Source organism: Erpetoichthys calabaricus, chromosome 3 (genome assembly GCF_900747795.2).
Source record: "Erpetoichthys calabaricus chromosome 3, fErpCal1.3, whole genome shotgun sequence".
Classification (NCBI taxonomy): Eukaryota; Metazoa; Chordata; class Cladistia; order Polypteriformes; family Polypteridae; genus Erpetoichthys; species Erpetoichthys calabaricus.
The window spans coordinates 10,051,809-10,078,913 of record NC_041396.2 but is presented as its reverse complement, the minus strand read 5'-3'; the positions used below and the strand labels follow the sequence as shown (position 1 = coordinate 10,078,913).

Below are 27,105 nucleotides of genomic sequence, written 5' to 3'. Positions count from 1 at the left end.
TGTATTGCAATTACCATTCCAACAGATGGTGGATCACAATCATTTGTAGTAATGCATTTTAGTACTACAAATGTTTGCAATGCACCGTCTGTTGGAATGGAAAATGCAATACATTTTATTGCGACAGCTGTTTGTGACTTAGGGGCTTGGAAATTAGTGCTGGGCATTTCGATTCACTTTACTGATATGATTCTTTTAAATTATCTGCTTAAGTTAATCGATTTTTTTGATTCATTTACAGTCTGACATGAATGGGAAGCCTGGGAATGGGGGAGTCCCCTCTCATTCCATCACAAATATATCATTTAATAATTTGTACATTAATTTGATATACAATATATATACAGTATATGTGTGTATAAAAATAAAATTGTTTATTCAGTAATATATAATTGATTATATATAAATATGTAATTACTTATGTATAATTAATTATAGGGCGGCACGGTGGCGCAGTGGGTAGCGCTGCTGCCTCACAGTTGGGTGATCTAGGGACCTGGGTTCGTTTCCCGGGTCCTCCCTGCGTGGAGTTTGCATGTTCTCCCCGTGTCTGCGTGGGTTTCCTCCGGGCGCTCCGGTTTCCTCCCACAGTCCAAAGACATGCAGGTTAGGTGGATTGGCGATTCTAAATTGGCCCTTAGTGTGTGGGCGTGCTTGTGTGTGTCCTGCGATGGGTTGGCACCCTGCCCGGGATTGGTTCCTGCCTTGTGCCCTGTGTTGGCTGGGATTGGCTCCAGCAGACCCCCGTGACCCTGTGTTCGGATTCAGCGGGTTGGAAAATGGATGGATGGATAATTAATTATATATTTAACATATAATTGATCTGCCATTGTCCTGTTTCCAAACACAATCATAATAAATCATTTGAGAAGCATAATAAAAATAAGACATTTCATTAAAGAATCACAAATTAATGCCAGCTGTGCAGTTCATAATGATTTGCTCCTGAATCAAATGAATGTGAATCGTTAGACTGATTCTCAAGGTAGTGACTTGTTGGTGAATCAGATGAGTACAGACTCACGAGTCAGGCGGTTCTTGCTCATGCACTTTAAACATCTATCAATGAAACGAAAGACGATGACAACATCACACAGGAAGGACACGCGTGAGCTTTAGCACGCCTGTTGAGCTCCACTGAATTAATTAATTCGTGCTCATGAGTCGCCTCATAAGATTCATTAAAAAGAGTTGTTCAAAAAAGAACAAATTGTTCACGAATTGCGCATCACTATTGCAAACTGTAGAGAGAGAAGCGCTGCTGAGATTAAATAGGCTGAAATTTAACAAATTACCAGGACCAGATCACATTTATCACAGAGTGCTTAAGGAGGTTAGTGAGGACAGAGCAGACCCAGTCAGCATGAGGCACAGCTACAGTGGACAGGTCATGTCATAAGGATGGACAAATGTATGCCATATAAAGTTTTGTACGGTGCCAGAATCCTCCTGGGCAACCAAAGAAATGCAGCAAAGATCAAAACAAGGACTACATGAAGCAGAGTGGCAACCCGGAGAACTGGAGACTCAGCCACAGGACGGGTTTGTCTGGTGGCTCTTCTTGCTTAGGACACCTGTAGAGGTCATGAGGCTCCTCCATCTTAATCCACCCATTGAAGGCCACAAGACTCTTTTTTGCTTAGTACGCCCAAGGTGATCATGAGACTCTTACTTCTCCACACAGAGGACCACAAATCTCCTTCAGGAGGTCAGGAGACTCCTTCCAGTTCTACTCATAGAAATCACAAGACTCCTCTCACTTAATCCACCAGCAGATGCCCTGACCATGCCATTCTTTACTGCACCACAATAGGTTATGAAACTCCTGCTCCTGAATCCACCCACAGAAGTCTCAATGCTCTTCTTGCTTAGTACACCCATATTGGTAACAAGACTCTTCACTCCTACTCCACCCAATGAGGACCACGAGTGTCCACCGGCAGAGATCCAGGGAATCCTAAAGCTGATTGCACCCATAAAGGTCACAAAACTCCTCTTTCTTAATCCACCATGACAGTGCCCTCACATAATGCACCACCATAGTTTAGGACACTCTTGCTACTTAAATCTACGCATCAGAGTTACAAGACTCTTCTTGCTTATTACACCCATAGTGGTCATGAGACCCATTCCTCTTACTTCACCACAGAGGTGAAAACACTCTAATTTGTCCAATTGAGGGCAAAACACTCCTATGGCTAATTGCACCCACAGAGGTCTCATGAATCCTTCTTAATCCACCAGTAGAGGCCAAGACATTGCCCTCACTTAGTGTACCACTATAGGTTAAGAGACTCCTGCTACTAAAAACTCCTGTAGAAATCTCAAGACTCTTCTTGCTAATTCCACTCCTAGAAGTCACATGACTCTTCTCACATGAATCGGCCAGTAGATGCCATGGCCCATGGGACTCACGAGTATAAGTTTTGACACTCCAGCTATTTAATCCATCCATTGAAGTCACATGACTGTTCTTGCTTAGTACGCCCATACCAGTCAGGAGACTTTTCCTACTTACTATCCCCACTGAAGGCCACAGGATTCTTTCAAATTAGTCCACCAGGAGAGATCAGGATATCTGCTAATTCCACCCACAGAAGTCACATGACTCTTCTCGCTTACTACACCCACAGTGGTCATGTGACTGTTCACTCTTACTTTAGGCACTGACGGCTACAAGGCTCTTCCAAATTGGTCCACCAGTACAGGTCAGGAGACGTCTGTTAATTCCACCCATAGAAGTCACATGACTCTTCTTGCTTAGTCCACCCATAGTGGTCATGAGACTCTTCGCTCTTACTACATCCACTGCAGGCTACAAGATTTAACCAGCAGAGATCAGGGGAATCCTATGGCGTGACTCATTGCACCCATAAAGGTCACAAGACTCCTCTCACATAAATCCACCAGTAGATGCCTGGTCATTGGCCTCACTTAGTGCACCACTATAGGTTAAGAGACTCCTGTAGAAATCTCAAGACCCTTCTTACTTAGTACACCCATAGCGCCACATGACTCTTCTCTCTTAATCCACCACTGAGGTCTACAAGAGTCCACCAGTAGAGGTAAGGAGACTTCTGCTAATTCCACTCCTAGAAGTCACATGACTTGTCTCACTTACTACACCCACAGTGGTAATGTGACTCCTCACTTTTACTTTAGCCACTGACGGCTACAAGGCTCTTCCAAATTGGTCCACCAGTAGAGGTCAGGAGACTTCTGTTAATTCCACCCATAGAAGTCACATGACTCTTCTTGCTTAGTACACCCATAGTGGTCACTAAACTCTTCTCTCTTACTCCACCCATTGAGGCCACAAGAGTCCACCAACAGAAATCAGGGGAATCCTATGGCTAACTGCACCTCTAAAAGTTACAAGACTCCTCTCACATGAATCGGCCAGTAGATGCCATGGCCCATGGGACTCACCAGTATAAGTTTTGACACTCCAGCTATTTAACCATCCCATTGAAGTCACATGACTCGTCTTGCTTACTACACCCATACCAGTCAGGAGACGTTTCCTACTTACTCTCCCCACTGAGGACCACAGGACTCTTCCAAATTAGTCCACCAGGAGAGATCAGGATGTATCAGCTAATTCCACCCACAGATGCCACATGATTCTTCTCGCTTACTACACCCACAGTGGTCATGTGACTCCTCACTCTTACTCTAGCTATTGACGGCTACAAGGCTCTTCCAAATTGGTCCACCAGTAGAAGTCAGGAGACTTCTGCTAATTTCACCTATAGGGGAATCCTATGGTGTGGCTAGTTGCACCAATTGAGGTCATAAGACTCCTCTCACATTAATCCGCCAGTAGATGCCTGGCACGTGGCCTCACTTAGTGCACCACTAAAGGTTTAGAGACTCCTGTAGAAATCTCAAAGCCTTTCTTACTTAGTACACCCATAGTGGCCACATGACTCTTCTCTCTTACTCCACCACTGAGGTCTACAAGAGTCCACCAGTAGAGGTCAGGAGACTTCTGCTAATTCCACCCATACAAGTCACATGACTCTTCTTGCTTACTACACCCACAGTGGTCATGTGACTCTTCACTCTTACTTTAGCCACTGATGGCTACAAGGCTCTTCCAAATTGGTCCACCAGCAGAGGTCAGGAGACTTCTGCTAATTCCACCCATAGAAGTCACATGATTCTTCTTGCTTAGTACACCCATAGTGGCCACATGACTCTTCTCTCTTACTCCACCACTGAGGTCTACAAGAGTCCACCAGTAGAGGTCAGGAGACTTCTGCTAATTCCACCCATACAAGTCACATGACTCATCTTGCTTACTACACCCACAGTGGTCATGTGACTCTTCACTCTTACTTTAGCCACTGACGGCTACAAGGCTCTTCCAAATTGGTCCACCAGTAGAAGTCAGGAGACTTCTGCTAATTTCACCTATAGGGGAATCCTATGGTCTGCCTAGTTGCACCAATTGAGGTCATAAGACTCCTCTCACATTAATCCGCCAGTAAATGCCTGGCACGTGGCCTCACTTAGTGCACCACTATAGGTTTAGAGACTCCTGTAGAAATCTCAAAATCTTTCTTACTTAGCACACCCATAGTGGCCATATGACTCTTCTCTCTTACTCCACCACTGAGGTCTACAAGAGTCCACCAGTAGAGGTCAGGAGACTTCTGCTAATTCCACCCATAGAAGTCACATGACTCATCTTCCTTAGTCCACCCATAGTGGTCATGATACTCTTCTCTCTTACTGCACCCATTGAGGGCAACAAGAGTCCACCAACAGAAATCAGGGGTATCCTGTGGCTAATAGCTCCTATAAAGGTCACAAGACTCCTCCACCTCAGTTGGCCTATAGGGGTCACAAGACTCTTAAGTTCTTCCCCATAGAGGCCATGAGACTCCTCTCACCTTTTCTGCTGGGAACACAGGACAGTACAGCTGAGGGACCACAATGAGCAGAGCCTGCAGGTGAGTAAAAGCAGAAGAAGAGGAAGCAAAGCATCAGAAATGAAATGGAATGTGCTTTTCATCTACACACCGAAGTGCATTAAAACCCAGGAGAGGAAGTGCCTCCCTCGGAGCTCCTTCTGAGCCTGCGGGGAAGTGTGAGAAAGAAAAAGGGAGGACAACCTGGGAGCAAAAAACTCTCTCTTTAGGTCACAGAGCCTCCAGGACCGGGTGGCTCTGTTATTGGGAAAGGCCGATGGGGGCCTCTCCTGCCTTCACGCTTTTGTAAACACAGGGCTCATGCTGGTTATAACTCACGGACAGGCTGCTTGTTCCTCTGCCAGAGCCTCCTTGGAAATATTTACATATCGCGTTACTGTTTATATGTCGTCCTCACTGAGTTATCTGCTGGGTTGCTACCTCCTTGTGCAGAACATCTGCTCTTCCAGCACTAATGCCTTTCTGCATGCAGGATGGCCTGCTGGGGGGTGGTGGTGGTGTGTGTGGGGGGGGTGCGTCTGGAGACTTGAAGCCAAAAAAAAGTGTGGACAGAATTTTACAGTGTGTCACTGAGGTGCCCACCTACATCTGGTTTGGATTGTGGGTGTGCCTGTGGCCGACCCCGTATCAGTGACACTCAGTTGCGATGGCCTTCATGTCAGTGACGTACAGTAAATCCATCTTGTTCATTATACAAACCAGTTCAGAGTCACAAGGGCCAGAGCATTGGGCGCAAGGCAGGAAGAAATACGAGGAGAGATGCCAGTTTTTTTGACTTACATTGACATTTGAATTTCTTTTTGTAACGCTATATGCTGTAAATATGTACCACATTAACTCTCTTGCTGATATCCATGACATCCTTCTCATTGGAATGGACTTACTTCATATGCCACCTTGTGCTAATTTCCTCTCACCTGTCACATCCTCATACGTATCCACCCAGTCACCTTTCGGTCCTCTGACTGGGTGACGCTCACTCTCCCCTGTCTCACCCCCCCAAATCTCAAATGTCTGCCATGCATCACCTTCTTAAGTTCTACTCATCCATGATGGGTCTGCTTCCATATTGTAATCTTTAGTGGTCTGTTCTTCTAACCTGTCTCACTGCCATGTTTAGAAATCTGTTCATGTCACCTGTCACGTTATCACTGTTCACCTTATCTGTGACATCATGAACTTCAGTGGTCTTCTCATTCCATCCTTCACGTTGTCATCTTTAGCATTTTTAGCCATTTTTACTAAAGTCATCTCACTTATGACTTCATCATGTCACCTGTTACACGAACATTTCAAATGAATGCCCCTCTTCCGTGACACATTGTTCGTCAGCAACCTGCTCACCTCAACTTTACATTTGTCACTTTAGCCATCTGCTCATCTGACCTGTCACATTGTAACACTGTCATTTTTAGCAATCCATTTATCCATTGCACTGTCATATCTAGATATTTATCAATATCACCTGTCACATTGTCATCTTTGGTGATCTGCTCCACATTATTACTTTAGTCATCAACCATATCTGTCACGTTATCATGACTTAGTGGCCTGTTCATCTCATTCGTCACATCGTCGTCTTTAACAACCTGCTCACCTGTCAAATCTGTAACTTTTAGTAATGTACTCGTCTCTTCTGTCACCTTGTCATGTCTAGTGCTCTGCTCATCTCACTTGTTACACTGTCAGTTTTGGTGATCTGCTCCTCTTACCTGGTATATTACCATGTCACCTTTACCACTGTCACTTCAGTCATCTGCTCACATGACCTGTCACATTGTCATCTTTAGTAATCTACTTGCCAATCACCCTGCCATATTTAGATATCAATCCATATCACCCATCACTATGTCATCTTTGGTGATCTACTCATCTCTCCAGCTACACTGTCATTTTGGTGATCTGCTCATCTAGCCTGCCACCTTGTCATCTTTAATACTGTGCTTACCTATCCCACTGGCACATTTAGACATCTATGCAGCTCACCTGTCACAATGTCAACTTTAGTGGTCTGCTCATCTCATCTTCCACATTATCTGTTGTCTGTTGACCTCATCTGTCACACTGTCATCTTTGGGGTTCTGCTCATCTTGCCCTTCACATTGTCACCTTTAGAGATCTTTTCAGATTTCTTCATCATTTTTAGTGATCTACTCACATTGTCATCTTATTAGATAGTAGCCTGGAATCATCCCTGTTTCTTCCCTCATGTCCTGCTTGTCTTAACCCAATGTCAAGTATGCACATGACCTCTGCCCCTGACCCATCTCTTCACCTGATACTTGACCCTAATTTAAAGACAGCTATGGGTCTGGACTCTGTCCTAATCTCTCCCATTCACATGATGCTTGGCCCTAATCCTCTGTCAGTTATGAGCTTGGGCTCCACCCGTGGGCCCTACCTTGACCAGATCTCTGCCATTATCCTAATGTTAAGATGTCAGCCTGGTCTTCTCTCCAGCCCATATGATATCTGGTGTATGTTGTTCATTTTTATGATGTGATGGTGTCTGGGGTTCACCCTGGGCCATTTGTTGATGTGCCGCTAATCCCTAACATTATGACAGGATAGAGCAGAGCCCATGGCTCCACACTTCATGTCACACTTGCCATTAATTTATCTATTATATAGTGCATTTTCTATCTATCTATCTATCTATCTATCTATCTATCTATCTATCTATCTATCTATCTATCTATCTATCTATCTATCTATCTATCTATCTATCTATCTATCTATCTATCTATCTATCTATCTTATAGTGCATTTTATATCTATCTATCTATCTATCTATCTATCTATCTATCTATCTATCTATCTATCTATCTATCTATTATATAGTGCCTTTCATATCTATCTATCTATCTATCTATCTATCTATCTATCTATCTATCTATCTATCTATCTATCTATCTATCTATCTATCTATCTATCTATCTATCATATAATGCCTTTTCTATCTATCTATCTATTATATAGTGCCTTTCATATCCATCTATCTATCTATCTATCTATCTATCTATCTATCTATCTATCTATCTATCTATCTATCTATCTATCTATCTATCTATCTATCTATCTATCTATCTATTATATAGTGCCTTTCATATCTATCTATCTATCTATCTATCTATCTATCTATCTATCTATCTATCTATCTATCTATCTATCTATCTATCTATCTATTTTCCAACCCGCTGAATCCGAACACAGGGTCACGGGGGTCTGCTGGAGCCAATCCCAGCCAACACAGGGCACAAGGCAGGAACCAATCCCAGGCAGGGTGCCAACCCACCACAGTCTATCTATCTATCTATCTATCTATCTATCTATCTATCTATCTATCTATCTATCTATAGTGCCTTTCATATCTATCTATCTATCTATCTATTATATAGTGCCTTTCATATCTATCTATCTATCTATCTATCTATCTATCTATCTATCTATCTATCTATCTATCTATCTATCTATCTATCTATCTATCTATTATATAGTGCCTTTCATATCTATCTATCTATCTATCTATCTATCTATCTATCTATCTATCTATCTATCTATCTATCTATTATATAGTGCCTTTCATATCTATCTATCTATCTATCTATCTATCTATCTATCTATCTATCTATCTATCTATCTATCTATCTATCTATCTATCTATCTATCTATTATATAGTGCCTTTCATATCTATCTATCTATCTATCTATCTATCTATCTATCTATCTATCTATCTATCTATCTATCTATCTATCTATCTATCTATTATATAGTGCCTTTCATATCTATCTATCTATCTATCTATCTATCTATCTATCTATCTATCTATCTATCTATCTATCTATTATATAGTGCCTTTCATATCTATCTATCTATCTATCTATCTATCTATCTATCTATCTATCTATCTATCTATCTATCTATCTATCTATCTATCTATCTATCTATCTATCTATCTATCTATCTATCTATCTATCTATCTGTGTTAGACGCCCAGTTTCTCTTTGACATTTTCAGCTCTCAATTTTTCGAACACTGAATTCTAAACTGAATTTTTCCCATAATATGGTGACAGAAGGCAAGTGGCTACCAGTCTATGACAGGACGAGACTCAAAAGGACACACTGTCACTTGCCTCTGGACTTTATGAGATTTTAGAGACTCCACATGGCACCCCGACAGGGACCTTAACTGGTTTTTCACCATTGCCCCACAGTGCACCCCTTTGGAAGCCGACGGTGTCAGGATCTTTCCTTGTTAATTCTGGTATTCTGCAGTTCTGCACTGACAGTCGCTCTATTAGTTGGTGGCCCAGGGAGAGGAGTCCTCTAGCGGCTCAATCAGGCCATGATGAATGTTATGTTTAATGCCATATTTGTTTAAGTTAAAGCGTGTGACTTCTCACTACAGACATTTAAAAGTCTCTCTGGTGCATCTATCATTTGATCCTGACAGCTGACCACCACAGCCACTTACTGCCGTGTATAAACTGAAACACATGTCCTCCTCTGCAAAGAAATCATTTCCACTGCTGGCTGTGCGTCTGGACAACATGCTGTATGTGAATAAAAATCACAGGACTAGAGAAGCGTGCAAGCACCAAATATCAACCTCCTATTAATTAATATAACATAACGTTATATTTTCAAATCTGCTTAACCCAATTCAGTGTCACAGTTGCTGCACAAAATAAGCCTCATTAGGACAGGATAAACTTTCAAGACATGTCAGTAAAGCCAGTGTTACCACACAGAGGTGAATTTCACAGGATAAGACATGTCTGGTAAACTTAGAGAGGTGGCCATTCCTTATACTGGTATGAAATGCTATCACCTCAAAAGATGAATAAACAAAATTAAAAAGAGAGAAAATAACTCTTGGTGCAAATTCATTCATTCATGAATTCAGTATTAACTGATTAAAACAAGATAACCAAGGGTCTTACTGTTAAAGATGATCTACAGCTAGAAGGGGGCTGTTTACCTAATGATGGCACACGCAGGAGTCGGCTGGTAAGAATTCTGCGTTTGAAGTTCCTTTTTCAACAAACTCTTCCACTTGACTGATGAAATGTAAATCGGTCTGAAGTGGTTTGATGTCAGCTGCACAGAACCTGGACAAGTTCTTCAACTACCTCTAATTATTTCCTGTGAAAATCTCTAAATTCCCAAGGGAAATGGCGTTTTCACAGGAAATGATGGAATTTTACTGATATCTCGATTTGCACAAAAATAGTTTAACCTGGAGGTACTTTTTATGGACTTTTTCATTGGGCTTATTTGAACAGGATTCGGTTTACACCAGTAGGTGGGGTAATTATTATGGGGGGGGGGGGGGTCCTGTATTATTTTAGTCCTGTTTAAATCATTCAAGTATTTACTAACTCGTCCACTTGACTGACGCAATATTAATCAGTCTGAAGTTGTTCGATGTCGGTCACACAGAGCATGGACAAGTTCTTCAACCACCTCTAATTATTTCCACGAAAATCCTGGGGGGAAAAAAAGCATTTTCATAGGAAATGATGGAGTTTTACTGACATGTTGATGTACACAAAACTAGTTTAACCTGGAGTAACCTTTTTTATGGACTTTTTTAGTTAGGTCTAATCCAACAGGATTAGTTTCACACCAATAGGTGGGGTAAAGTAGTAGTTACTGGGACCTCTGAAATTTTGGACCAGTCCGAAACACTCACGTGTCCACTAACTCGTCCACTTGACTGATGAAATGTAAATCTGTCTGAAGTTTTTTGATGTTGGTCACACAAAACCTGGACTAGTTCTTCAACTACTTCAAATTTTGTCCGCGAAAACCTCTAAAATCCCAAGGGAAAGGGCATTTTCACATGAAATGATGGAATTTTACTGATATCTCAATTTGCATGAAAATAGTTTAACCTGGAGTTATTCTTTATAGACTTTTTCATTGGGCCTATCTGAACAGGATTCATTTTACATCATTTAGTCCTGTGTAAATCATTCATTTGTCCATAAACTCATCCACTTGACTGAAGCAATATGAATCGGTCTGAAGTGGTTCAATGTCGGTCACACAGAGCATGGACAAGTTCTTCAACTGCCTCTAATGTATTCCACGAAAATCCTGGGGAAAGGTCATTTTCACAAGAAATATGGAATTTTACTGACATATCGATGCACATGAAGCTAGTTTAACCTGGAGTTATTTTTTATGGACTTTTTAAATTAGGTCTAACAGGATTAGTTTCACGCAAGCAGGTGAGGTAAAGTAATTGTTACTGAGGCTTCTGAAATTTTAGACCTGACCAAATCACTCATGTGTTCACTAACTTGTTCACTTCACTGATGAAATGTAAATCTGTCTGAAGTTTTTTGATGTTGGTCGTACAGAACCTGGACAAGTTCTTCAACTACCTTGAATCCTCACAGGTGGCGCAGTGGTAGTGCTGCTGCTTTGCAGTAAGGAGACTGTGGAAGATTGTGGGTTCGCTTCCCGGTTCCTCCCTGTGTGGATAGTGCTTTGAGTACTGAGAAAAGCGCTATATAAATGTAATGAATTATTACTATTATTACCTCGAATTTGTTCAGCGAAAACCTCTAACATCCCAAGGGAGATGGTTTCTTCACAGGAAATGAAGGAATTTTACTGATATCTCGATTTGCATTGGACTTTTTCATTGGGCCTATTTGAACAGGGTTCATTTTACATCATTTAGTCCTGTGTAAATCACTCATTTGTCCACAAACTCATCCACTTGACTGAAGCAATGTGAATCGATCTGAAGTGGTTTGATGTCGGTCGCACAGAGCATGGACTATTGCTTTAACTACCTCTAATTTTTTTCTGTGAAAACCTGCAAAATCCCAAGGGAAAGGACATTTTCACAGGAAAGGATGGAATTTTACTGATATAGATGGAGATAGATAGATAGATAGATAGATAGATAGATAGATAGATAGATAGATAGATAGATAGATAGATAGATAGATAGATAGATAGATAGATAGATAGATAGATAGATAGATAGATACTTTATTAATCCCAAGGGGAAATATCTCAATTTGCATGAAAATAGTTTAACCTGGAGTTATTTTTTATGGACTTTTTCATTGCACCTATTTGAACAGGATTTATTTTACAGCAGTAGGTGGTGTAAAGTAATTGTTACCACAGGACCTGTGTAATTTTAGACCTGTCCAAATCACTCATGTGTTCACTAACTCGTCTCCTTGACTGATGCAATATGAATTGGGCTGGTATTTTTTGATGTAGGTTGCACAGATCATGGACAAGCTCTTTAACTGTGTATCGTTTTTTCCATGGAAACCTCAGTCTTAATGTCCCAGGCTTAATGCCATAAAGGAAATGATGGAATTAGGAAGTAGTTTAACCGTGAGTTATTTCTTTATGGACTTTCTTTTATTTGGCCTATTCAAAGAGGATTAGTTTTGCACGGAGAGGTGGGGTAAAGTGATTATTACTGGGGGACCTTCGTAATTTTAGTCTCGTCCAAATCACTCATATCAGGGAATTTTACTGACATGTCGATTTGCACAGCACTAGTTTCACCTGTTGGTATTTTGTATTGACTTTTTTAATATCCATATTAGCATGAGATTAATTTTCCACTGGATGTGGGTTAAAGTTTGTACGCACCAGTACTCTGTATCAGAATTTCCCTGTTCTTTCTTAATAAGTACCGGTATTCAATGTACGTGTCCCGGCGTGTACTCTCAGTTCCAACCACATTAATCATTTTTTTTTTTGTAACAATAATAGATCTGTTCACACTTCTAAGCAGGACCCCATCCCAGAGCATTTCAATTTAAATTGTGCATATTGTCGTACCTTAAGACCTCTGAGGGTACCCCCCATCTACTGGTTCTTCAGCACTCACAATGAGTACCAGTGCATTTTAATCATTTCCACTTCAAGCACTGGGTAAAGTTATTATTACTGTAATTATAATTATAATTGTAATTATTCTGTAATTTTAATTCCTGTCTGAATAACTCAAACGATGGAATTTGATTAACATATTGGTTCGCACAAAGCTAGTTTAACCTGCAGTAATTGTTTATGTACTTTTTTTTTGAGCATATTCAAACGGGATTAGTTTAACACCAGATGACGGGGTAAAGTAATTATTACTGGAGGAAGTCTGTAATTTTAGTTCTGTCTGAATCATCAATGAGTCCACACACTCATCCATTTGACTGATGTGATGTGAATCGATTTATTGTGGTCTGATGTCAGTCACACAGAGCATTCACAAGTTCTTCAACTGCCTCCCTGTTTTTACACATGAACCTTTAAAATCCCTGGGGAAAATGCTGTTTTCACAGGAAATGGTGGAATTTCAAGAAACTACAGTTGTAGTGTGACCTGGGGTTATTTTTTTATGGACATTTTTAATTAGGCCTTCTTGAACGGGGTTAGCTTTACACCAGGATGGGGTGTGAAGTAATTATTACCTGGAGGACCTCTGTAATTTTAGATCTATCTGAATCACTCAAATTAGTGAATTTTACTGACGTGTTGATTTGTACCGGACTGGTCTCAACTGAAACCCTCCACCTGCGTCCTTGACCCGATACCAACAAATTTTTTCAAAGAAGTATCGGGCATGCTAATTGATAATGTTCTTGACATAGTAAATTCGTCATTAGATACGGGGGTCTTCCCAGACTGTCTTAAGACTGCTGTAGTTAAACCCCTACTTAAGAAAAATAATCTCGACCCCTCTGCTCTTGAAAATTTTAGACCCATCTCTAACCTGCCTTTCTTAAGTAAAATTCTAGAGAAGGCAGTCATTATGCAGTTAAATGAGCACCTCAATAAACCTGCTATTCTTGATAAATTTCAGTCAGGTTTTAGAACAAATCACAGCACAGAAACTGCACTCGTTAAAGTAGTAAATGACTTGCGGGTAAATGCAGACAGAGGCCATTTATCTGTTCTCATCCTCTTAGATCTGAGTGCCGCATTTGACACCATTGATCATAATATTCTTAGAAATCGCCTTAGTCAATGGGTGGGCCTCTCTGGCAGTGTCTTACATTGGTTTGAATCCTACCTGGCAGGGAGAAAATTCTTTGTTAGTTGTGGTAATTATAACTCAAAGACACATGATATCCGATATGGTGTTCCACAAGGCTCTATCCTGGGTCCGCTGCTCTTCTCGATCTACATGCTTCCATTAGGTCAGTTTATCTCAGGACACAACGTGAGCTACCACAGCTATGCTGATGACACACAGCTGTATTTATCAATAGCACCTGATGACCCCGATTCTCTTGATTCACTAACACAATGTCTGACTTGTATTTCAGAATGGATGAATAGTAGTTACTACTTTCTCAAGTTAAATAAAGAGAAAACTGAAATTTTAGTGATTGGCAATAATGGATACAACGAGGCTATTAGAAATAAACTGGATGCATTAGGATTAAAAGTCAAGATGGAGGTAAAAAGCTTAGGGGTAACTTTTTGACTGTAATCTGAATTTTAAATTGCAAATCAATCAGATCACTAGGACGGCATTTTTTCACTTAAGAAACATAGCAAGAGTTAGACCTCTTATAGCATCGAAAGATGCTGAGAAATTAGTTCATGCGTTTGTTTTCAGTCGACTAGATTACTGTAACGCAATCCTCTCAGGACTACCCAAAAACGATATAAATCGTTTACAACGAGTGCAGAATGCAGCTGCTAGAATCCTAACTAGGAAAAGAAAATCTGAGCACATTTCTCCAGTTTTGATGTCACTACACTGGTTACCTGTGTCATTCAGGATTGACTTTAAAATTCTGCTTATGGTTTATAAAGCCTTAAATAATCTCAACCCATCTTATATATCGGAATGTCTGACATCTTATGTTCCAAATCGTAACCTTAGATCCTCAAATAAGTGTTTTTCTGTCCCCCCTGGCCATCGGACCTTACTCTTTTCTATGTTAATTAATGTCGTCTTATTTTAATTTCTTATTTTGTCTTTTATTTTTCTTTTCTTCATTATGTAAAGCACTTTAGCTAATTTTTATATGAAAATGTGCTATATAAATAAATTTTGTTGTTGTTGTTGTTTAACCTGAGGTTATTTTTCACTGACTTTGTTACTCACCCTATTCAGACGGGACTGATTTTACAACAGGATGTGGGGTAAAGTCAGTGCATGAATTGGGGTGAGACACACCGGTACTCTTTACCTGAATTTCCCTATTCTTGCCTTATGAGTACTGTTAGTTAATGTATGTGTCCCGATGCGTACCCTCAGTTCCAACCACATTAGCAGTCCTTTATTATAACAACAACATGTCTGTTCATACCTTAAATCAGGACCCCATCCCAAAGTGTTTCCATATAAATTGTGCATATCAGCACACCTTAGGACCTCCAAGATGATACCCCATCTGCCTCTTCTTCAGCACTCACAATGAGTACCAATGGAGTTCTTTTTAATTCAACTTCAGGCACTGGGTAAAGTAATTATTTCCAGAACATGGCCACACAGATGTTCCTGTGGCAGCCCACTTCAACAGCCATGGACACTGTGAGAAGGACTTTAAAGTCACAGTGCTTATGGGCAACTTCAAAACGCAGCAAGAGAGAAAAGAATGGGAGGTTAAACTCATGCTAAAATTTAATACTTTACAACATGGATTGAATAGAGACATGGGTCTTATGGCCAGATATGAGGATTGTTTACATCTCTCAGAATGACAGACAACCTGTCTACAGACCCACATTGTTTTGAAAAAACTCATTACAAACTTCAAAAGACTTTGTTGGACAGTTATCTTATCCAGAGATCTTGACAATACATTGTTCTTTTCTCTCTTGTTAAATTAACCCTAGCCTGAATGAATCTATTAATTTTTTACATTCAAAATCTCTCATTTAAATTTTTACCAATGTTGTTTCTTGTCCTAGAGTGTGTATATAAACATAGGAAACTTCAGTTTCTGTATTACATCTTGCCTGAAGAAGGGGCCTGAGTTGCCTCGAAAGCTTGCATATTGTAATCTTTTTAGTTAGCCAATAAAAGGTGTCATTTTGCTTGGCTTTTCTCTACATTCATAATGGCTAACACGGTACAACACCCTAGTACTACAGAACACCTCTGTAATTTTAGTTCCATTACTCAAAATTTTACAGAATTTTACTGACATATCAATTCTCCTGGGCCTAATTTAACCTGGGAGTATTTTTTACTGCTTTTCATAGAAGGTAAAAAACTCCATAATCTTTACTGAGACATGAATGTGCAGTCCATAAAAAGTTACTGACATAAGTGAATTGGACAGGACTAAAATCACAGAGGTCCTCCAGTAATAATTACTTTAACCCACCTCATACTGTAAATCTAATTCTGTCCGTTTATTTCTTTAGTCTTCTATTTTTTAATTCTGTTTTTCCTAGTTTGGAACACTGGGAGTGAGCAGAATAACCACATGATTAGCCTCCGTATTGTTAATCCCGAGTGTCACTTGGGCAACATTATAGACGCGTCTCACGTAAGCATTAGTCCCGAAGATTACTTGGGCTGTAAAAGTGCTAACAACCTTAGTCGCGAGTGTTACTTGAGTAACGGTATAGGCGTGTATTGTATAAGTGTCAGGCCCCAACATTACGTGGGAAACGGTGTACACACTCCTTTTCCTAGCCTCATAATGGTGTCTCGTAAGAAACGTTTTTCATCAGCCCGGGTGTTGCATGCTCTTGACAGTAACACGAGCAGTGATGTTGAGGAGCCTTGCATCAGCAGTGATGATGGAGTGAGTTTGTCTTCAAGTAGTGTAATTAAAATGGTCAGTGAAACCGAAAATATTTATGATGAATCTGAAAGTGACATTCGCTCGCGTTTGGGTCTCTGTTGACCCTGCTTCAAATAAACCAGCACTACCTTGTTCTGATTTTGCGGGGCAGCCAGAAATAAAAGTGAACGTTGACAGTACATTTGAATATTGGCAACCATACATCCTGATTAAATGGTGATGTGCAGTTCAGGCGGCACACAGACTTGTTAGTTATTTAAAATGTCTCTAGTTAAGGCATCATTGGTGGTCAGCTTTCTTCAGAACAGGCCGCATGCCTGTCTCAATATGGCTGCAAAGCTGTGGTCTCCATTGTGTTGTCTTCATCATCAGAGTTAGTAAGAGAGAGAGAGTGTGGTTGAACAAGCAGATTTATAGATTCTCTGTCCAACCCCTAGAGCCAATAGGACATCATGGTACTTAAAGGCTTCTGAGACAAGCCAATTCCAAACAGCCGTACTTCAGACCAATGGGGGAATAGAACATCTTAAAACCTGCCACCCCCCAAGACCATATGTTAGGCAGCCTGGCTTTCTTGCTGCGATTGAAAGACTTTAGCAGAGAAACACTCGCCACACTGGTTTAAGGCACTCCACCCCCCCCCCCCCCCCCCTCAACTCTGTCGTAAAATTCAAAGAAACCCATTCCTAAAGGGGGGGGGGGGTAAACATGAATGCTTCTCACTAATGTAACACTAAATTACATTGCTTTGCTTAAATTACAAATAAAGATATACAAAATATTTATCAAGTTATATGCAAAATCTTACATCACAACAGCATGTAAAGCCAGTTTTAGAGCAAACTGAAACTGCACCATTAGTTGAACCGAGTGATAGTGATGGCAATGTGCCTTGGTCATTAGATGTTGACATGGAGAGTCAAATTGGCGTGTAAGGCACAGGATGAGCAAACTGGAGTATATGCCTGGTGAATTGGGTCCCGTAAAGTAGCTTCATGCAAAAAATGCGATCAAATAGAAGGACAAAAAAGAAATTGGACCCCTAGGAAGTGTTCACAATGCAGAAACTGTCAATGTTCGTGTCAGGGGAAATATGGAAGTCACTAAGCCTTGTGCTACGGCATCCTACAATAACACAAGGGACATGTTGATGATGCAGTCCAGGCACTGACATCCATCCATTCATTTTCAAACCCGCTGAATCCGAACACAGGGTCACAGGGGTCTGCTGGAGCCAATCCCAGCCAACACAGGGCACAAGGCAGAAACCAATCCCAGGCAGGGTACCAACCCACCGCAGGACACACACCCACACACCAAGCACACACTAGGGCCAATTTCAGAATCGCCAATCTACCTAACCTCCATGTTTTTGGACTGCGGGAGGAAACCCATGCAGACACGGGGAGAACATGCAAACTCTACGCAGGGAAGACCCAGGAAGTGAACCCGGGTGTCCTTACTGCAAGGCAGCAGCACTACAACTGCGCCACCGTGCTGCCCATGTTCAAAACAATGGACAATAATTCACAAATTCTGCCAGGGTATGTAAACGTTGGAACACAAATGTATAGTTATGAAGTTCTAGGATGTCTAAAGAATTTCGTTTGTAAATAAAGTTTCTTGACAAGAGGGATGTGTCATATGGGCTGTACGTGATTTGTATATGACGTAGTTTTTATGAATATATTGTGGAAAATGCCAGCTCGTACCACAGACACAGATGCAGACTCACAATGTCCAAACACACACGCTATGATTTTGCCTTTTCTTCTTCCTTTCCTGCACACAGCACACAAATCACCACAATTAACTCACAGTCCTTTTCTTTCTTTCCCTTTTCTCCTCTTCTGCCAGCTCCTCTCCTCTCCCACAGGCGCCATCCTCTGTTTCCCGACTCCGGCTCCCAGAATGGAGTGAGGCGGCCCCTTTTATGTAGTTACCCGGATGTGCTCTAGGTGCGCTCTGACGATTCCTGGTGTGACGGAAGTGCTGTAGTCCACGACTCCGGAACCATCCAGGCACCCATGGGCCCCAATAGGGTTGAGCTTCCAAGCTCCAATCCCATGACCCCGATGTAATCTGGGGTGGGGGGTTGCCCTCTTACGTCCTGGGGGAGACGTAATTGCCTCATTCCCAGTCCTTCCACTCTCCAAGCATCCCAGCTGGGCAAGGGTCCCACAATATGTAGACATAATGGGGAGATTGCATCAACAGCTGGAAGTTTACAGAGTGTGTCCTCAGTATTGTACCTGTTAGAAGTGAACTTGTTAAGTAAGGATTTAAAAAGTTAGTAAGATTGATCCTGAGTGTTCCTTGTAGAAGACAAGAACACCACAGACATCATTAAGAAACATCCGATAATTTAGATTGAAGGACATGACCAGCATGTGTGTCTATGAGGTGCACCTTCGGGGCTCATCAATGTTGTACCACCCCAAGAGGAGAGGGAGAACTGTCGCTAACATGTGTTGCATCCCATTCTCTCCTTAGCTTCGAGAAGATGTCCCGTGAGGGCAACCGGCTCTGCCTCTTCCGGTCAAGAGCTCTCTAAAGCCCAGGCTTTCTGGAAGAAGTTGTCTATTGTTGGTCGGAGCTCCCTCCTATTCAAGAAGATCTGCCAAAAGAACGGCTCTAGTTTGCCAGCCCAAGCTATTTTCTTTTCTTTTGGACCTCACCATTGAGACTGTGCCAGTTTGCTTTTCAAGGAATTTAACAGGATAACCCAGCTGGTGTACCGACTTTTTACATTAAAACATCAGAACAGTGGTCTCAAACTCCAGTCCTTGAGGGCCGCAGTGGCTGCAGGTTTTTATTCTAACACTTTTCTTAATTAGTGACCAGTTTCGTCACCATATTGCACTTGTTGGAGTCTCTTCCTCAGAGTTTCCTTTAGCGGACCCCAAGGATTTGAACAGGGCCACATGGGAGTGGTAGTTCTGGAAAGTGGCCCTGGTTGGCTCCCTGGGGACCGCTAAAGGGTGCTGTGGGGAGGACACTCCCAGAAGTGCATCCATGGGGTGCAATATACGGGAGCCCAAGCAGAAGCTATGCCAGGTTGATGCTGCCACCCAGTGGATTGGATGAACACATGACCCTTGGAGGCAGTCACCTCCTGTCTAGCCATTATATCAACCTCCTGACCAGATAAAGAAATAAGAAGTACCCTGGCTAGGAAGAACATACATCTATGCTGCTCATCAATAAATGCCTCCTGGCCAGATAAGCAACCACCGTCCATCCCAGTAAGGATGCCAGTCCATCCATGATATCCATCACAATATAAAAAATATTCCTATGTGAAAAAGATGCGCATGCAAACAAACCCTATTCACTTCAGATATTAAGTGGCAGGAAGATGATCCTACAGAGTCCATTTGAACCTCTACCACATATTATGCAGGATAGGCTATCTGTAGGTTACTTTTTAAGCCTTTTAAATTAGAGCTGGAGAGCCAGCAGAAAGAGTTCTGGACTGAAGATGAATGGATAGTTGAAGGACGCCTGATCCTGGAAGTGACTTGGGGATTGTCCGTGAAGTACGTCTAGGATGGGGTTTAAGTCTGGTAGCCTACTAAGTGTAGAATTAGGAGGTGAGTTGACGACTGAAGGAAAAGAGGCCAGAATCTGCAGAGGGAAACAAGCATTTGGTACCCCATAGATTGAAGTGGACAAATGGAGGGCACAAGATCTGACAAAGGTGTTCAGTTTTCTTTACTTCTGCTTACATTGCACCTTAATTCTCCCATATTTATCAGAGCTTTGCTTGAATGCTTTGACCTCGAATCCTTTCACTATAATAAAGTCCCCGTCTTGTCCAACATACCCGTCACACAAAAACAAGACAAAGCAGAACAAAGAGAGATGGGGAGACACTTACTGCGCATGACCCGACCAAAGACGGTATGGTCGCGGTCAAGGGTGCTACAGTTCCACCGATGATGACGGAACTGGTGCTGGCATTCCCGAATCCACTCCTTGGCTCCTTCCCCAATGGACTGCATGATGTCCGGATACTTCTGGCAGAGCTGACGTTGCTTGTTTGCTAGTCCAGGGATATTGTCACAAATGACCCTTGCACCCAGGGCCCCAATATACCTGTGTGGAGAAAAAGAAGAAATCGTCTTAAGAAAAACAAGACTCAGGGTCTCTCCTCAACATGAATCGAAGTAACTTGGGAAAGCTCAGAGAGGAGACAAGATTTGGCTATTTTCTGTTCATTTTGTCGTTTGTTTTTCTCCTTGTTTATTTCTACCATGTTACAGTTGGGCTGAATGCTTTTGGTATGTTTTGGTCAGGATTCCTCTCCTGGGGCCTCATGCATAACGCTGTGCGTAGAATTCACACTATAACATGGCGTACGGACAAAAGCAGAAATGTGCGTACGCACAAAAAATATCCAGATGCATTAATCTCTGCTAACATCAACTTCCATGTTCTTCTGCTACATAAATCCTGGTCAGCGTGAAAAGTAAGTGCTGCCGCTCCCCAATTCCTCCCAGAATTACACCTCTTTGAATATGCAAATCAATATAAATAGCCTTTATGTGAAAAGACAATGGCAAAAGCATGGGGGTAAATAGAAAAATTTCAGGAAATACCAAGTGGAGGCAAAGAAAAACGTATTATTTATTGGTTTAAACAGTGGTATAAAGAACAAAAGGAAGTTGATCGAGGACAGAGAGTGGTGGAGAAACTCGAAAGTTCAAGTTCAGAAAGTCGCAAAGTGCCCAAAATAAATAAGAAGTGCTCAAATATCAAAGTCGCTGTGAAAAGGTGAGTCGTAGCCCACCATCTGAGTGTCATATGGAAGCTTATTAGGGTACAGAGAAAAAAAAAAATAGCGACACAGTGGGAAAAAAGCACGAAATGTCAACTTTAATCTCGAAATTTCCACTTTATTCACTGAGTTTATTTTGTCATTAAAGTAGAACGTCATAAACATCATCTTAAAATCGTTTAATTTACTAGTTTCTCAAATCCCATCGAAACTAAAGTAGCGCGTTAAATGCTTTGTTTTGTATTTGTTCTTCTATGTGCTCTATGTGTGTGAATCACTATGTGCTTATTAAACGGGCTTTCTCTTCCTCCGACAGGACACAGAATCCATTATATTCATGATATTACTGCTCTCTGAATAAATTAAATACTGAGATGTATATTGATATCATTTTCAAAATGATAGGAATTGAAGCATGTTATTAAACTTGGGAACACGGCATCACAGTGATAGTGACAAGCTGGCGCCTCGTCCACAGATTGTTCCTGCCTCCCGCAAGATGCTTGCTGCGCCGTGCATGACCTTCGATGAAATAATTTATTGCAGCAGTACTGTCTCTTTCAAACGTACTAACCTCCAATTCCTGTCCTTCCTTTTCTTTCTCCAAGTACCCAATCACTACACAATCAGCTCTGTAATAGACGTTAAGCCATCTGTAAGCTGAGAACGCTGATTCTTCAAAACTTTTATGGAACATTGAAATATGCTTTGTAGTCCGTGTTTAATTATTCTATCCATCTAGGGTAGCACCAGTCCCAGCAAGCACACAGCGCGAGGCAGGAACAATCCCCGAACAGGGCGCCAACTCGTCGCTACCACTGTCCACCGTGTCCTCACATATTAAATTATTAACAATATAGATTATTTAAATGATGTTAACATTTTATCTGTATAATGTAATAAACATACTTTGCTGTATTTCATCTTAAAAATGATATCAACACCTCCAAAAAGATAGCGTTTGGAAATCTAAATCGACTTAGAAGCCAGTCGTCATCATCTGTAAATAAGCACTTTATAAAGTGGCTCAGGTTGTGCAATATTATAACTGTAGTGCAAGTTTATAATGAGGTGATTGTACTTATAAGTACAAACAGTTCTACAAGGAGCACATGATGGACTGATTGAGTTCGTTTAGAGCACTTGGGATGAAACTGCTTCTGAACCGCGAGGTCCCTACAGGAAAGGCTCTGAAGCGTTTGCCATATGGGAGAAGTTCAAATAGACTATGCACAAGGCTGAGTCAGTGTGTGCCACCTGCTGTATCCTGATAATTCTCTTTCTGATCAGCTGCTGTACAACTGTGATTCCACACTCAGATACAGTGGGATAAATACTCCGAGTGGTGCACTGAGAGTAACAACGCTAAAGCAGCTATGGAATTTGGAATACTTTGGCCATTCCGTGGACCATTATAATGTTACAGCTTAATTACAATCAGATGCCTTAAACTAATAAATGGTATGCGGTTAATTTCAGTGTATCTGATAAAGCCGTGTCAATTATGTGGATCTAAAAAAGAAAAGGAAACCACACTGGAACAAAAGAAATGCTTTGACGCTGGGTGCTGCCAGTTGGCAAAACCAAGTGGAGAACTTGTGTAAGCCAGGGTTTGAGCTGGCATGAAAATGTGCATGGGTTTAGGGCAAATTTAGTTTTTATACATCGCGGTGTGAGTGTGAAAACGGGCGTACGCAACATTTATACATGAGGCCCCTGGTTGGGGATCAATTTCTTGTTTCATGTTTGTTTTGTCCATTTTTGATGCTTTTGTTTATGTTAATATTGTTTGTGTTTGTAATTGTCATTATACTTTGCTTTTTATATTGTCTGAGTATCTAAATAAGCCTTTGTTATGTGCCTTTTGTCTAGTGGGTGGTTTCCAAAGAGGCCGGACCACCTCTCCATCACTGCCATGGTTTGCCCTCCGCCCTATAAAGATGAAAGTTTCCCACAGTTCCTGCTGGTTCATTTGAATACACTCGGGAGTCTGTGAGTTTACTTGTCCCTTTTGCTTGTGCTTTGTGACACCTGCCTGATTCAACCTGATTTGTGATTAGAACATTAGAACGTTAGAAAAACTTAAATGAGAACAGGCCATTAATCCCAAAACAGTCCAGTCCTATACACTTAATTCTTTCAAAATAACATTGATAATAAGTAGAGTTTTGAAAGTTCCTAAAGTCTTACTGTCCACCACACTACTCGGTCACTTATTCCATAAGTCTGTGGTTTTCTGTGTAAAGAAAAACTTTCTAATGTTTGTGTGAAATTTATTCTTAACAAGTTTCCAATTGTGTCCCCGTGTTCTTGAACTCACTAGCAAGCCCGCGATTCTCGAAAGAATCGCAAATCCAAGAATGGCAATCACTTTCTGTTCCCTCCGATACTTGGAGGGATGAAATATCATGGAGGGTGGGTGTGTCCTGGGAAAGTTCATTTCAACGCGCTTCTTTTATTGTTTTTATTCATGCAGTCTCTTTTTTGTTTTTCTATGGCTGTGTCGTCGTATATGCGGTGGTGTGGGCGGTCGCGTTCGGGCGGCTGTACAACCTGGCGTGCACGCTTTACCTCAGGTTTAGTTCACAGGTTGTAGCCATGGTAAAGTTTTCATTTAATTAAATAAACCTATTTGTACTATAGCGGTTTCTTTGTGTGGGCACCTTCGTTCATTGTTTTTATCCATACGGGCTCGTGTTTGTATTACTAATCGTTGAGTTCCTTCCATTTGGAGCCGTGCCTCCTTTGCCTGTGCTGTGTCAGAAGCGCGTTGTGGGTGCGCTTGTTCATTGTGTTTATCCATACGGGCTCGTTTTGTATTTCCATTAGTTGAGCTCTTTCATTGTGGAGCCGTGACGTGTTTGCTTCTGGTGTGTCTGAAGCTCGTCGTAGGAGCCTCCGTGTATTGTTTTTATCCATGCGGTCTTGTCTTTGTTGTTCTGTGGCTGTGTCGTTAGGTAGAAGTCGTTTACTGTTAGGAGGCACATTCCAACTTACACACACTGACTGCTGGCACAGTGGATTAGAGCAGGTGTAGTTTACAGGTTGTGGTGTTTGGGCGCCACGCACTGACTCTGGCAACTACGGGCTCGGTTTTGTATTACAAATCGTTGAGCTCTTTCCATTTGGAGCCGTGACTCCTTTGCCTCTGCTGACATAGACCGCTGGCACAGTGGATTATAGCAAGTTTAGTTTACAGGTTGTATTGTTTGGGCCCCACCTACTGACTCTGGGAAGCCGCCGCGCAGTGCGCATGCGCTTCGGTGCGTCCGCCGTGCATAAATTAAACTGTGGTTTAGTAATATAGATTATAATCAGGTCTCAATACACTGGAATAATTCCATTTATAATTGTAAAATAATAATAATAATAATAATAATAATAAATTTTATTTATATAGCGCCTTTTCCATGTCTCAAGGTGCTTCACACTTCTGTCATGTCTTGTCGTAATCTCCTTTTGCCTAAACTAACCCTTCAGTGTTTCCTCATCACTCATCCCCTGTAGCCCTGGAATCAGCCTAGTTGCTCTCCTCTGGACCTTTTCTAGTGCTACCTATGTCCTTTTTGTAGCCTGGAGACCAAAACTGCACTGAGGACTCCAGATGAGGCCTCACTAGTGTGTTATAAAGCTTTGGCATAATGTATGAGGGGAGTCAAGCTAAAGTTAGAAAATGGGATTTATTGGAAAATGGAATGAACCTTAACAAAACTGATAATGACATTCTCAGTGTAGTGCACTTGAGTTAGATAGTTAGATAGATAGATAGATAGATAGATAGATAGATAGATAGATAGATAGATAGATAGATAGATAGATAGATAGATAGATAGATAGATAGATAGATAGATACTTTATTAATCCCCAAGGGGAAATTCACATACTCCAGCAGCAGCAAACTGATAAAAACAATCTATATATATAATTCACTAAGCCGCCAGCGAGCAAGACACCCATAGAGCACGCAGGACAGAGCCACGCCCACCAACTCTAAGACCATTGGATATGATGACAACTCGCAGAGCCACACCCACCAACTCGGACGCAGCAACCCACAAAACAGGGTGTCATTCGCGTTCGTCTCTGCTACACTCCACATGCACCTCTGAGCCAAGTTGACTTTTCATTATTCTTTTCGGTTACGACGCACAACCACCTCCACCATCGCAAACTGTTTTACACGCCATGGTCTTAGAGTTGGTGGGCGGGTCTCTGTGAGTTGCTCTTGCGAGTGGGCACATGACCAGGCGGTGTGTATGCTTCGAGAACGAAGGTGGATGCAGCAGGACCATCTAAGAAAAATCATGTTTGTCGCGGATGTGAATCGCTGTATGCAGCGTGTAAAACAGATTGCGAGGGGTATCCCATGGTCTTACAGTTGGTGGGTGGGTGTCTATGAGTTGCTCTTGCGAGCGGGCACATGACCAGGCAGTGTGCCTGCTTCGAGTGCGAGGGTGGACGCAACAGGACCATCTAAGAAAAATCATGTTTGTCGCGGATGTGAATCGCTGAATGAGCGTGCGACGGCGGTCCTCCAATTGTCAGTCACGGACAATTGTATGTTGCCCTCTCCAGAGTTCCATCTTTTCATTCACCTACAGTCGTATCCTCAAACCCACCTCATTTGGACAACTGTGTCTTTCAGGAAGTGTTCACCCATCAATACATAATTATGTGGCGTATGCTATGCCGCGGGTTGGCTAGTATTAATTAAAGAGTGATAAAAAGTGCAAGGTGGAGAGTGTGAGGCGGGTATAACAGACAAAAACTTTGTATAATGTTAATGTTTACCCCCCCCGGGTGGAACTGAATAGATGCATAGTATGGGGGAGGAACGACCTCCTCAGTCTGTCAGTGGAGCAGGACGGTGACAGCAGTCTGTCGCTGAAGCTGCTCCTCTGTCTGGAGATGATCCTGTTCAGTGGATGCAGTGGATTCTCCATGATTGACAGGAGCCTGCTGAGCGCCCGTCGCTCTGCCACAGATGTCAAACTGTCCAGCTCCATGCCTACAATAGAGCCTGCCTTCCTCACCAGTTTGTCCAGGCGTGAGGCGTTCCTCTTCTTTATGCTGCCTCCCCAGCACACCACCGCGCAGAAGAGGGCGCTCGCCACAACCGTCTGATAGAACATCGGTAGCATCTTATTGCAGATGTTGAAGGACGCCAGCCTTCTAAGTAAGTATAGTCGGCTCTGTCCTCTCTTGCACAGAGCATCAGTATTGGCAGTCCAGTCTAATTTATCATCCAGCTGCACTCCCAGGTATTTATAGGTCTGTACCCTCTGCACACAGTCACCTCTGATGATCACGGGGTCCATGAGAGGCCTGGTCCTCCTAAAATCCACCACCAGCTCTTTGGTTTTGTTGGTGTTCAGGTGTAGGTGGTTTGAGTCGCACCATTTAACAAACTCCTTGATTAGGTTCCTATACTCCTCCTGCCCACTCCTGAAGCAGCCCACAATAGCAGTGTCGTCAGCGAACTTTTGCACGTGGCAGGACTCTGAGTTGTATTGGAAGTCTGATGTATATAGGCTGAACAGGACCGGAGAAAGTACAGTCCCCTGAGGCGCTCCTGTGTTGCTGACCACAATGTCAGACCTGCAGTTCCCGAGACGCACATGCTGAGGTC

The 27,105-nt window shown here is 42.0% G+C and overlaps 1 protein-coding gene across 1 annotated transcript in view; it reads right to left on the bottom strand.

Annotated features, from left to right (window-relative positions):
• The window catches only part of wnt2bb (wingless-type MMTV integration site family, member 2Bb), a 165,268-nt gene that overhangs the window by 80,898 nt on the left and 57,265 nt on the right, over positions 1–27,105 (bottom strand). Inside the window, exon 2 of the mRNA XM_051924458.1 lies at positions 20,577–20,794. Coding sequence (XP_051780418.1) covers positions 20,577–20,794 — 218 coding nt within the window. The remainder of the gene's footprint in view (positions 1–20,576; positions 20,795–27,105) is intronic.